At 40.1% G+C, this 14,469-nt stretch overlaps 1 protein-coding gene across 1 annotated transcript; it reads left to right on the plus strand.

Moving 5' to 3' along the window:
* The first annotated feature begins 2,802 nt into the window (after positions 1-2,802).
* LOC144974237 (uncharacterized) lies at positions 2,803-7,397 on the plus strand. The gene is made up of 2 exons (XM_078917154.1): positions 2,803-2,984; positions 6,788-7,397. Exons 1-2 carry the CDS (start codon positions 2,903-2,905, stop codon positions 7,354-7,356), a joined length of 651 nt encoding a protein of 216 aa, XP_078773280.1. The 5' UTR covers positions 2,803-2,902; the 3' UTR covers positions 7,357-7,397.
* The last annotated feature ends 7,072 nt before the right edge of the window (positions 7,398-14,469 follow it).

Here is a 14,469-nt window from a genome sequence, read left to right on the forward strand (position 1 = left end):
CATTTTAACAACCCTAGCAAGTGCGGTTTCTTTCGAATAATGTTGCCTATAAGCCGAAGGAAATTTATCTTTAAGACAATTATTTTAAAGATGAGATACTGTTTCAAAACAACCTGTTCCTAGATTTTAGAGAGAAAAGGAAGATTAGAGGCATGGCGATCGTTTTTAAGTTCTCTTTATCTGGATCAGGTTTTTTTCAAATGGGGTTTGACATGAGCAACTTTGTAAATAACTGGTCCAGGCCCTCACTGCAACGAATTATTTACAATACATGTAAATGGTGTTTTTAGCATGGCAGTATTTTCGGGGTCCAGATAAAAACCTTTAGTTAGAGACGACACAATGCAGTCACGGAAGTCAGACTCTGTGAACTTTGAAAAACTTGATAATGAATCACTATGAATCGTGTCCGAAATTAATTTATCCATTAAGACAGGTGAAGAGAGAGAATGTTCACTGCCTGTACTTACATGATCTAATCTGTGGCCATGGTTCTTTATAGGGCCGCGTACAAGTTGGATAGAGTTGTCTGTATCATTAAGCTCTTAAAATACTTTAGATTCAAATTTTCCCCGAAATAATGATTGGTAAAATCGCCCATAAAATATGATATATATTGTATGTTGATTGAATAGACACAAATTCACAGAACTCTTATGAAAAATCAATTGTTAATAATATAAGTTTGTTGACTTTGTGTTAGACGGTAAATGCAGTGAAACTACTTTTTAAAATGATTTTCATGGATGGCTTATCCAGTGTACTCAAATCTTCTAAAACCCTCATGGTGGAATATATCTTATCAAAGAGTGACAAGTTGTAAATGATTGCAATTTCAACACCTTTCCTCATAATGCGTGGAGATGACTTAACACTAAAGCCTTTGGGTGGAATTTTGTGATCTTCAATTATGTCGAGTATATCTTAAGATTTATTACGGTGCGGTCCAAAATTTATTAATCCGATTTTTATACTGGGTAAGTGGGTTCAAAAGATATATATATATATATATATATATATATATATATATATATATATATATATATATAGATTGATTGATTGATTGATTGATTGATTGATTGATTGATTGATTGATCGTAGATAGACAGATATATAGATAGATAGATACATATATAGAGGGATAGATCAAGAGAGAATGAGAGCGAGAGAGAGAGAGAGAGAGAGAGAGAGAGAGAGAGAGAGAGAAACTAAGAATCCCAACCAGTAGATGTTTGTCCAATCAAACCTACAAACTTGTGCTTTTATATAGCGCAATATCCACTAAAAGTGCTCAAATCATTATATAAAGGGTCCCTGGCCAACAGCAACGCGTAACATAATGGACGAGACATGGCGCATGTAAAGCGATATTTAATTTTTTTTTTCTAACAGAGATAACACTGTTACCGATCAAGTACTCATTTTACACCCGAGTACGGTGAGAGAATGTGAGTAAAGAGCGTTTTCCAAGAACTCAGCTATGCACGGAGGCTCGAACCCAGGACCTTCCGATCCTGAAGCGAGTGTCATACCACAAGACCATATTAGCCTAGTCGCAATCAAAGTACGGGATTAGTAGTGACCCACAAGCTCACTCTGACTAAGATAGCTGGTTGTTTACAAATAAAAAACACGTGAAGTTGATGTTATTCAGTTCTTTCTTTGTTTCTTTGTGTTGTTGTTTGGGGGGGGGGGGGGGAGGGGGGGTTGAAGGAGAGGGAATGTTGATATTTGTTGGGGGTTTTTGTTTATTTTGTTTTTTGGTGTCTTTTTGTTTTTTTGTTGTTTGTTTTTATTTTTTTATTTTTTAAATTTATTTTTTATTTTATTTTTTTTTTTGGACCTCAGCGACTCTTACAATGATCAGTCATAACGTGTTATGGTAAAAAAAAAAAGTTAAGTTTCTTTATAGGGCAATATTCACTAAACGTGCTCAAAGCCCTTTACCAACAACAATACTTTATATGTACGACGTGACATGACGTGCGATAATACATTTTTTTCGGACAGAGACAACGCAGTTAACAGCCAGGTACTCATTTTACACATGAGCACGGTGAGAGAATGAAGTAAAAAGCTTTTTTGAAGGACTCAACTATACGCCGAGCGAGGCTCGAAGCCACACCTGCCGAAGATAGACCAAATAGCTATATTGTCCAAACGGAATGATGACACCTATTAGGGCAACTACTCCATAAAACGACCTGCCACTAGCCCGATTCCACAACTAATAGCATTAACCTCCACCCGCAACCCCCCTCCCCCTCTCTCTCTCTCTCTCTCTCTCTCTCTCTCTCTCTCTCTCTCTCTCTCTCTCTCTCTCTTTCTCCCCCCCCCCCCCCACATTCAACCTAATATTCAAGTTGAGTTGTCTGCGCTCTGTATCCAGTGGTATAATAGTTGCCAATTTGGCGTGTTTTGTGCCTAATTCCAACAAGTTGACGTTTTGAAAACCATTTTGGCAATTTAGAAATTGGTTTAATACTTTTTTCAATTAAATAAATTTCACTTATTTTATCGACGAATTATCATTATTTTCATAAAATATACAAAAAATTTACCTAAAACACTGGGAAGACGAAGTATGTTTTAAATTTTATTACAACAAGACACAAGGCAGAGGGATACACAAATTAAGAAGTATTTTCAATTTGATGTGCAATTTACTATTAAAAAGTGATGACTGAAAAAGACTGGCAACTTTTCATGGTATCTAATTTAGGTCTAGCATTTCGCTGTGACCTTTAACACAATTTTTGTCAAATTAATCTAATCATTCTTGATCACCATAGTAGGCTGGATACCATATAACACATGCTCTCTCTATCATTTTTGAAAGTCGTGCTTTTGAAATAATTTCCGACGCAGTTCTGCCTATTCGTTTATTATTCCACATCTGAGAATGGCAAACAAAATAGCAATTCTAACATGTTTGATGTTTTTCATCGTCTTGGAACAAACCTGTGTCCATGCAGAAGAAGATTGTGAGTATTACATTATTTTTATTTCTTTTTTGAAAAATAATTTTAAATCATCGATATTTTAAAATCTTACCACTGAGTCAACTGGGGAAACTTGTCCCCCACTGATAAGTGTACATAATATTTGTAATATCGGTGCGTGTGTTATGACATTCACTTTCGGATCGGATCGTCCTGAGTTCGAGCCTCGCTCGGCGCATATTTGAATCCTTGGGAAAGGCTCTTTACTTTCATTCTCTCACCGTTCCCAGGTTTAAAATGAGTACCTGGCCTTTAAATGTGTTGTATCTGTCCGAAAAATTGTAATATCGCCTAAAAGGCGTCATGTCACGTCCTACATGTTAAGTGTTGCTGTTGGTCAGAGTCCCTTGTAAAGCACGTTGAGCACGTTTAGTGGATATTGCGATCAATTTAAAATATTCAAAAACTCTAGTTAGTCTGATAACCAAACTGCCCTGTGTCGTGCCCGTGGTCTCTCAACAGAGAGGGTGCAAGAATACCCCAAGGTCAAGCCCGTCGCCCCTTATGGATCGCAGACTTGACGCATTCAACAGCTGGTGGTAGCGCTTAGGTGCATACCTCGCGGCAAAGGACAACCGGTGGACTATCACGTGACCATCCGGAAGGCCAGCCGATTTGCGGGCGCCCCAGTACGACCTGACGTTGTAAGCATAAAACAGAATGGCGATCCAACCCGGTGACACAATGGCCTCCAACACCCTGGAATCCCCACTACTATTGCATCATGATCAAGTCCACATACGAAACTCAATGGCGAAGCGGTCGGCTTAATTTCACTTCTAAATAGTCAAGTTAAAAAAGAATGAAATTTGAGATAGGTTGCTGGATACATTTTTCAAAAGATCTGAGCATAACTTCATAAAAAATCACCCGATTCACTTCAAAAAACAGATTAGAATGGTCTGGTGAGCATATTCTTTCAGAAAATGCAAAACAACAAAATTGCAAATCCAAAATTTTCACCTTCCGACTGATTATGTTATGCACAGACATATAATATTGTCCCTCAATATCGAGAATCGGAGTATTACCAAAAATGAGCTGTTATCAATGCTACTAGTCGTCCATAGCGTTGACATTCATCTACTACAGGAGACCCATCGTTACTCAGGCGCGCAATCTTCTTGATTCCAGATCCCAGGCTATACGATAGTCCAGCGAAGGGACACTTCGAGGCTCAAAAGAGGTATTAGCGTTTACGCTAAAGAGCCTTCGAGGGTAAGGGCCATAGAGAGTGTTACGGACAGTAACGAGGTGAATCTACAAGCCACTTAAAAAGACTAAACTACACTACCGGTCCCGGTGGTTAGCCATCGTTCCATCTGTCTGCGTGAGGCTAACGAGATTCCAATGAAGCAGGTAGACAACGAGGCTAGGGGAGGTGGACACAAGTGGAGAATAAACCTGGGACTGGGACTATGGGAGGTGGATGACTGTAAGGAGTGAACCGGGGAGTATGGCAGGTAGACAAAATTAGGGAGTGAACCGGGGACTGTGGGAGGTGAACACCAGTGGGGTTTTAACCCGGGACTAGAGCAAGGTAGACACAAGTGGAGAGTAAGCCTGGAACTAGGGAAGGTGGACTCCCGTGAGGAATAAACCTGGAGCTATGGGAGGTGGATACCAGTAGGAAGTGAACCCGGAGTATGGGAGGTGGACACAATTGGGGAGTGAACTAAAATCCACCAAAATCTACCGAAATCTACTGAAAACCACTCCAATGGGGAATGAACCAGACACAATAAGAGGTAGGACGCAATGGAGATTGAGCGAAAGATTATGGGAGGTGGGCGCCAGTGGGGGTAGAACCAGAGACTGTGGGAGATGGGCAGCAGTGGGGATTGAATCAGAGACAATGTGATGTGGGCACCAGTGAAGATTGAACAAGAGACTATGGGATATGGGCACTAGTGAATATTGAACCAGAGACTATGGGAGGTGGGCATCAGTGTGGAGTGAACCAGATAATATTGGAGGTGACCTCAAATGGGGAATAAACCAGAGACTGTGGAAGGTGGACACCAATGCGGATTGAAATTTGAACTAGAGGAGGTGGGCAAATGGGTAGTAATCCTGAGACTATGGAAGATGGACATCAATGGGGAACCGAGACTCAGAGATGTGAATACCAATAGAGAGCTAATGAATCCAGGGCTATAGAAAGTGGGCACCTGTCCCAGGACAGGTGAACACAAGTGTGAAGTAAAGTTAGGACTGTGAGATGTGGACATGTCTGAGGAGTGAACACATGGATGAGGATGATGACACCGAGAGTGAAGAGTGAAGCCGAGACTAACTGGAGTTGTCACGAGTGAGTAGTGGACCTTGACACCGAGAGTGAAGAGTGAAGCTGAGACTAACTGGAGTTGTCACGAGTGAGTAGTGGACCTGGGACAATTTGTCTATATCCTGTAAATTTAGACCATCAACTTTCATAGACTTGGGCTCACTCCACACTGGTGCCCGTCGGAACTAAACTAAGGAATATTTTTCACTGGTGTCCATATCTCATTTTCCCCGGGCATATACTCCATTGGCTTCTATTATAGTTCTGGATTCGCTCCCTACCAGTGTCCACCAATTCGTGGGTGTTCCGGTTCACTCCCAACTGATGCCCACCACCCATAGTTTCTGGTTCTCTTACTATTGGTTCCTACCTCTCCTAGTCCCGGAATCAATCCCCACTGCTGACCATCTCCTACAGTCCCAGGTTCACTTCCCAAGGGTGTTAACCTCGGGTAGACTCCGGATCACTCTCCATTGGTGTCAAATTCCCCTAGTCCTAGGTTCATTCCCCACTGAGATCCACCTGCCACAGTCCCAAGTTCAATTCCCGATTGTGTCCACCTCTTATACTCCCGGGTTCACTCCCTACTCGTAGCCACCTTCCACAATCCCACGTTTATCCCCTACTTGTGTCCATCTCCCCTAGTCCAGGGTTCAATCCCCAATGACATTGTGAAAAAACTGTTTGGTCAATTACCATCGGTATTCCAAATTCGTAACGTCACTCAAAATATAAGTCCGCATGCACAAATCCGGCCACCACATTTTATAACTGTGGAGGAATTTGTAATGTTCAGTGGGTTGGAAATTGGAAGGGACTATAGATCGTAATACTCAAGTATTTTTAGACGTTTGATTTTCAATTATATTTATTTCAAGTATAGTTTATAGTACGCAATTCTAGCATATCCACACACACATAAATGATGACGTAATTTTAAATTTCTTTTGAGACATTCAAATAACAATGTCTCGATGCTATCAAGTAATGATAATATTTCTAATCTATTCTTTTAATAATAAGGTTGGAGGTCAACATTGCCCAGTAAAGCCACTGTTACATTTTTATAATCGAACACAGAATTACTGGCAAATCTAACAATATAATATAGAAGTATAAGAAGTTTAATTGATAACAGCCTGCTCCTAGCGCCTTTATGCCTTTGAAACTATTGAGGATTCTCCACTAGGAATAGTAATAATAATAATAATAATAATAATAATAATAATAATAATAATAATAATAATAATAATAATAATAATAATAATAATAATAACAATAATAATAATAATAATAATAATAATAATAATAATAATAATAATAATAAAATAATAATAATAATAATAATAATAATAATAATAATAATGATATTGATGATGATGATGATGATGATGATGATGATGATGATGATGATGATGATGATGATGATGATGATGATGATGATGATGTGGCTGTGGTTATCGTTACAATCATTATGACAATAAAAAATATCTTTTAGATATGAGTCGGGAAAGAAATTATCTTCTGGAAATGTGCAAGAATCTTACCGAATCATGTCCCAGGGATGCAGGCTTGGAAGAGTTAACCATCTCTGATGTGTTCCTTATAATATCTATGAAAGACTGGACCCAGCTCGATCATTTCTGTTCTGGACTTGCGGGGTACTGGGAAATAACGCAGTGTATGGGAATCTGCGCCAAAGAATTTGGATCGTCCAAATATGGCTACTTGTACAGCATGTGCATAGAGTCAACAATTCTCCAATGGGAAGATCAATGTTGGAATGAGGGATTTCCCGAAATGGCAGAGAGGTGTTATAACTATCACTATCCCCAGCATCGCCTCGAAGGTCATTTCTACCCAACACCAATACGAGTTTACGACCGTCACACAATCGCTAGAGACTGTATGCCAGAGATAACAGATGCCCACTGTCTGTACCACACAAGCAACACCAAACTTCAACTGATGCCTAAATACTATGATATATATCCATACCCCGATGGCTTTAACCACATTCCCGACACAATTGGTATTACTAGCTATTACTCCATAGATAAATATTAATGTTACGACAGGATACGGATAAATGACCGCTTCCCTTATAACGCCGATTTTAACTATTCCCAATTGGAAAAATAAAGTTTTTCATGGCTAAGATACATGTTGTGGATATTTAAAAATCATGACTTTCTATCTATTCCACTATTTTTTCTTTACTTTTATTATTCCTATATATGAAATATTGTGCTAATAAAAAAGGCAATGCCTTCTGAAATGTTGTGTCGGCTGTTATTTAACCCTTAATGTACGTCAGGGGGGACCTTTTGTTACCCCATGACAATAAAAAGTAAAATGAAAAAAGCTATCCCTATTCGTACCTCAGGGGGGGGGGGGGGGGCTTTGGTTGATAATATGTAGTAAAATAAAAAAACTATCCCTATTCGTACGTCAGGGGGCCTTTTGTTGATAATATATAGTAAAATAAAAAAACTACCCCTATTCGTACGTCAGGGGGCCTTTTGTTGATGAGATATAGTAAAATTAAAAAAAACTACCCCTATCCGTACGTCAGGGGGCCTTTTGTTGATAATATATAGTAAAATAAAAAACAAACTATCCTTATTCGTACGTCAGGGGGCCTTTTGTTGATAATATATAGTAAAATAAAAAAAAACTACACCTATTCGTACCTCAGGGGGGCCTTTTGTTGATAAGATATAGTAAAATAAAAAACTATCCCTATTCGTACGTCAGGGGGCCTTTTGTTGATAGTATATAGTAAAATAAAAAAACTACCCCTTTTCGTACGTCAGGGGGCCTTTTGTTGATAATATATAGTAAAATAAAAAACTATCCCTATTCGTACGTCAGGGGGCCTTTGGTTGATAATATATAGTAAAATAAAAAAACTAACCCTATTCGTACGTCAGGGGGCCTTTTGTTGATAATATATAGTAAAATAAAAAACTATCCCTATTCGTACGTCAGGGGGCCTTTTGTTGATAATATATAGTAAAATAAAAAACTACCCCTATTCGTACGTCAGGGGGCCTTTGGTTGATAATATATAGTAAAATAAAAAACAAACTATCCCTATTCGTAAGTCAGGGGGCCTTTTGTTGATAATATATAGTAAAATAAAAAAAAATTACTCCTATTCGTACGTCAGGGGGCCTTTTGTTGATAATATATAGTAAAATAAAAAACTATCCCTATCCGTACGTCAGGGGGCCTTTTGTTGATAATATATAATAAAATAAAAAACTATCCCTATTCGTACGTCAGGGGGCCTTTGGTTGATAATATAGAGTAAAAAAAAAAAAAAACTACCCCTATTCGTACGTCAGGGGGCCTTTTGTTGATAAGATATAGTAAAATAAAAAACTATCCCTATTCGTACGTCAGGGGCCTTTTGTTGATAATATATAGTAAAATAAAAAAACTACCCCTTTTCGTACGTCAGGGGGCCTTTTGTTGATAATATATATTAAAATCAAGTAAAAAAACTATCCCTATTCGTACGTCAGGGGGCCTTTTGTTGATAATAAAAAAGGAAAAAGGAAAAAAAGTAAAAGGAAAAAAAACTATCCCAATTCGTACGTCAGGGGGCCTTTTGTTGATAATATATAGTAAAATAAATAAAAAACTATCCCTATTCGTACGTCAGGGGGCCTTATGTTGATAATATATAGTAAAATAAAAAACAAACTATCCCTATTCGTACGTCAGGGGGCCTTTAGTTGATAATATATAGTAAAATAAAAAACTATCCCTATTCGTACGTCAGGGGGCCTTTTGTTGATAATATATAGTAAAAGGAAAAAAAAAAACTATCCCTATTCGTAAGTCAGGGGACCTTTTGTTGATAATATATAGTAAAATAAAAAACTATCCCTATTCGTACGTCAGGGGGCCTTTTGTTGATAATATATAGTAAAATAAAAAACTATCCCTAATCGTACGGGGAGGGTGGGGGAGCTTTTGTTACCCCATGAAAATATATAGCTGTATCCTTATCCGTACGTCCGGGGACGAATTGTTCCCCTATGGCATTCGACTATTGGCATAAAAGCTTATTCCTATTCGTACGTCGGAGATGAATTTGATATCACCATCATCATTGCCATCATTGTCGTCATCATCATCATCATCATCATCATCATCATCATCATCATCATCATCATCATCATCGTCGTCGTCGTCGTCGTCGTCATCATCGTCATCATCATCATCATCATCATCATCATCATCATCATCATCATCATCACCATTATTATTATTATTATTATTATTATTATTATTATTATTATTATTATTATTATTATTATTATTAATATTATTATTTATTATTATTATTATTATTATTATTATTATTATTATTATTATTATTACTAGTGGAGAATGAATCCGAAATATTTGCAAAGAAATAATGGCTGCAATAACAGGCGGTCATCTATTAAACTTCTTATACTTCTGTATTGTATTCTTAGATTTGACAGGAATTCTGTGCTCCATTATAAAATTGTAACATTGGCTTTACGGAATAATGTTGATCCCCAATCCAATTTCTTAACAGAATAGATTAGAAATATTATCATTACTTGATAGTATCGAAAGGGATCTAAAATTACGTCATCATTTTGTAGCCGATAAAATTGTTATTACTTCATTGAACAAAAGAAATTTAGAATTACGTCATCATTTCCTTGTGTTTGTGGATATGCTGAAATTGTGTACAATAAATTATACTTGAAATGTAAGTCAAACATCCAAAATGACTGAGTATTGCGACGTATAATCCTTTCCAAGTCCCGTACCAACGGAACATCACAAATTCCTCCAAAGTTATGAAATGTGGTAGCGTGATTTGTACATGTGGGCTTATATTTTATGTTACGAATTTTGAATACCTATAGTGATTGACCAAACAGTTTTCTTACAATGCCATTGGAGATTGAACCGGAACTAGGAGAGATGGACACATGTAGGGGATAAACGTGGGAATGTGGAAGGTGGCTACCAGTAGGGAGTGAACCCGGGAGTATAGGAGGTGGACACAATTGGGGATTGAACTTGGGACTGTGGCAGGTGGACACAAGTGGGAATTGATCCAGGGACTAGGGGAAGTTAACACTATTTGGGGTGAATCCGGGACTATGGGAAGTTAACACTATTTGTGGTGAATCCGGGACTATGGGAAGTTAGCACCAATGGAGAGTGATCCAGAGCCTACCGAGGTTGACACCCTTGGCAAGTGAACCTGGGACTGTGGGAGGTCGTCACCAGTGGGGATTGATTCCGGAACTAGGAGAGGTGGGAACCATTGATGAGAAACCAGAAACTATCGGTGGTGGGCATCAGTGGGGAGTGAACCGGAACACTCACGAATTGGTGGACACTGGTAGGGAGCGAATCCAGGACTATAATAGAAACCAATGGAGTATAATTCCGGGGAAAATGAGATATGGTCCCCAGTGAAAAATATTCCTTAGTCTAGTTCCGACGGGCACCAGTGTGGAGTGAGCCCAAGTCTATGAAAGTTGATGGTCTAAATTTACAAGATGTAGACAAATTGTCCCAGGTCCACTACTCATTCGTGACAACTCCAGTTAGTCTCGGCTTCACTCGTCTCTGGGTGCCATCATCCTCATCCATGTATTCACTCCTCAGACATGTCCACATCGCACAGTCCTATCTTTACTTCACACTTGTGTTCACCTGCCCTGGGACTTGGTTCGCTCCCCACTTGTGCCCAATTTCTATAGCCCTGGATCCATTCGCTATCCAATGGGATCCACATCTCTGAGTCTCGGTTCCCCATTGGTGTCCATCTTCCATAGTCTCAGGGTTACTACCCATTTGCCCACCTCCTCTAGTTCAAATTTCAATCCCCATTGGTGTCCACTTCCCACAGTCTCTGGTTCACTCCCAATTTCAGGTCACCTCCCATATTATCTGGATCACTCTACACTGATGCCCACCTCCCATAGTCTCTTGTTCAATCTTCACTGGTGCCCATCTCACATTGTCTCTGATTCAATCCCTACTGCTGCCCATCTCCCATAGTCTCTGGTTCTACCCCCACTGGCGCCCACCTCCCATAATCTTTCGTTCAATTTCCATTGCGTCCTACCTCTCATTGTGTCTGGTTCATTCTCCGCTGAAGTGGTTTTCAGTAGATTTTGGTGGATTTTAGTCGATTTCGGAATTCAGTAGTATATTATATACCGAAATCTACCGAAATCCACTCAAGTGGAGAGTAAACCAGAGACTCTGGGAGATGGGCACCAGTGCGGATTGAACCAGATTCTATATGGGAGATGGGCACCAGTGCGGATTGAACCATACTATGAGAGGTGGGCGCTTGTGGAGATTCAACCAGAGACTATGGAAGTTTGGTACCAGTGGAGAGTAGGCATCCTTCCGTCTCAAGAGACGATGGTTTGCGCCCTGTATGGCTTTTAGTCCCATCAGTCTTGTTGAGAGCAACGACGGGTGTGACTCAGCAGACCAATCCTTGCATGGCAGTCTCTACCGCAGTTGTTGCACACGTAGTTTGACTGTGTGTTTGGTATTTGGATCTGCTGCCTCTCTTTCCTCCTTGCTCTCCTCTCCTCAAACTTCTTCTTTCTCCTCTCCTCACCTCTCTTCACTCCCTCCATCACAGCTTATCTCCAGCCGCTGCGGTCGTCAGCAAACGACTCCCGTGTGTTTGAGTCAATGCCTGTCAATTTCATGTCTCGTTTGCAGACTTCATAGAAGCGCAGAGCTGGACGGCCAGTTGGTCGCCGTCCAGAAGCTAGTTCACCGTACATGATGTCTTTGGGTATGCGTCCATCGTCCATCCCGTGTACGTGACCAAGCCATCGCAAACGTCGCTGGCAGAGCATGAGATGCATACTGAGGGAGTTCGCTCTTTCTAGCACTGCATTGTTAGTGAGTCTGTCCTGCCACCTGATGCCGAGAATTCGTCTTAGACAGCGAATGTGGAAGTTTTCCAGGCGGTTCTCCTGTCTGGCATATGTTGTCTAGGATTCACTGCCATACAGTTGGCTACTGAGTACACATGCCTGGTATACTCTGAGTTAGTTTGGTGTTCAAAGTGAGTTGGTTGTTGGTCCACTCTCTTGCTCAGTTGTGCCATGACAGCGGCCGCTTTGGTGATGCGCTTGTCTAATTCTGCATCAAGTGAGAGGTTGCTGGTGATGGTTGTGCCCAGGTATGTGAAGTGATCACTGACTTCTAGCTCCTCATTGTCAATGTAAATTGCTGGTATAGAGGTGACATCCTGACACATTACATTTGTTTTCTTGGTGCTGATCGTCTGCCCGAATTCCCTGCATGCGTGGGAAAACCTGTCCATCAGCCGCTGAAGGTCTTCCTCGGTATGCGCGCATAGAGCTGCATTATCTGCAAATAGCATTTCCCTTATGAGGACTGTGCAGACCTTAGTCTTTGCTCTCAGCCGTGTCAGATTGAACAGCTTCCCATCACTTCTGGTGTGCAAGTGGACTCCTTCTGGGGACTGTTTGAATACAAACTTCAGCAGTAAGGAGAAAAATATACCAAACAAAGTCGGTGCGAGGACACAGCCTTGTTTCACGCCGCTGCGCATGGGGAAGGGTTCAGAGGCTCCACCGTCGTACATTTTTTGCAAGCGCCATGAAATCCTAAAAAACAAACAAATACCTTTATCTTTCAGGAACTAATATGGGTTTTTTAAGGAAAATTAATCGCAATATTTGTGTGCAAAATTTGCTGCTTTTAGCTTGCAAAATTGGGGGGGGGGGGGGGGGGGCGGGGGGTGTTGGCAAAAAACCGCCATGTCTGGCCCCCCAACAAAAAAAAAAAACCCCAAAAAAACAAACTGACAACCAAGTTTTGGGTATTTTTGTATCTCAGTTGGTAGGAAGCTTGGGGAAGATATGAACAGAGCTGCTTTGAACTTGCATTTAGCCATCTGGTCTTTTTGTTTATTTTGTAGTCAGTGCTTGGGTAACTTGGTCTGACAGAGAGTACTTTGTCAAAATGGTAGCAGCAAGCAATTGTGACTCTCCATTGCATTATTAAATAAACAGAGGAAATGTCAAGTTTCATACACCTTGTGACGCAAAAAAACAACCAGGTACTCATTTTACACCCGAGTACAGTGAGAGAATGTGAGTAAAGAGCCTTTTCCAAGGACTCAACTGTGCACCGAGCGCGAGGCTTGAACCCAGGACCTTCCGATCTGAAAGCGAGTGTCATACCAGTAGACCACATAGCCGCATATTTGGTTTTGGGTTAGCCATCAGAATTTGGGGAAGAATCTGAAAATGTGCGAATGATACATTATCTAACAAAGCAGAGGAAAACTACAAATAATCTGCCTTCCGTAACTTAAGTCACTGAACCTAAGACTTCAGGGGCAGCATGGCTCAGCGGTACGGTCTTTGCTTCGTACGCAAAAGGTACCGAGTTCGACTACCCGCCTCGTTGTGTGGTCTTTAGCAAGTCACCTCGCCCTAGATAACTTTGCGGCTGATGCCTTGGTTATTCTAGAATTCCCTTGGAATAGATCCTAAAGAATAATTTCCCCTTACGGATGAATAAAGTGAATTTATTTTTTTATTTTTCTATTATCGAACAAAGCAGAGGAAAATTACAAATACATGAATGTAATCTGCCTTTCATTTTCATAACTTAGCAACTGAACCTAAGACTTGATAAGAAGACAGACATGCTACCATAACACCTCAGTAATTATCCCGACAGTTGGTAAGAATCTACACTTAACTTTTTCCACAAAGGGTATGGATGTTTTGCTGTTAACTGTTTTTAGATAAATCAATATCCTTGTGGCTATGTGGTCTTGTGGTATGACACTCGCTTTCAGACAGGAAGGTCCTGGGTTTGAGCCTTGCTTGGCGGATAGTTGTCCTTGGAAAAGGCTCTTTACTCACATTCTCTCACCTTACTCAGGTGTAAAATCATCTAATAGGCGCCATGTCTCGTCTACATGTTAAGTGTTGCTATTTGTTAGGGACCCTTGTAAAGCGCTTTGAGCACATTTAGTGGATATTGCGCTATTTTTTTTTTTTAGATAGATGGTGCTATTCTTTACATCAAGCAGACATAACAAACACAACAAGTACATCCACTACTATAAATAAAGACCTCAATCGCATCGATGACACA

The sequence above is a fragment of the Berghia stephanieae genome, chromosome 5 (assembly GCF_034508935.2).
Source record: "Berghia stephanieae isolate SIO BIC M18660-M18661 chromosome 5, UCSD_Bste_1.3, whole genome shotgun sequence".
Lineage (NCBI taxonomy): Eukaryota > Metazoa > Mollusca > Gastropoda > Nudibranchia > Aeolidiidae > Berghia > Berghia stephanieae.

What these genes read in the sequence shown, in the direction of transcription:
- LOC144974237 (XM_078917154.1), top strand. Translation starts at nt 2,903, where the DNA reads ATGGCAAACAAAATAGCAATTCTAACATGTTTGATGTTTTTCATCGTC. An exon ending in TGTCCATGCAGAAGAAGATT is followed by an intron (nt 2,985 to 6,787) that starts GTGAGTATTACA and finishes AATATCTTTTAG; the next exon opens with ATATGAGTCGGGAAAGAAAT.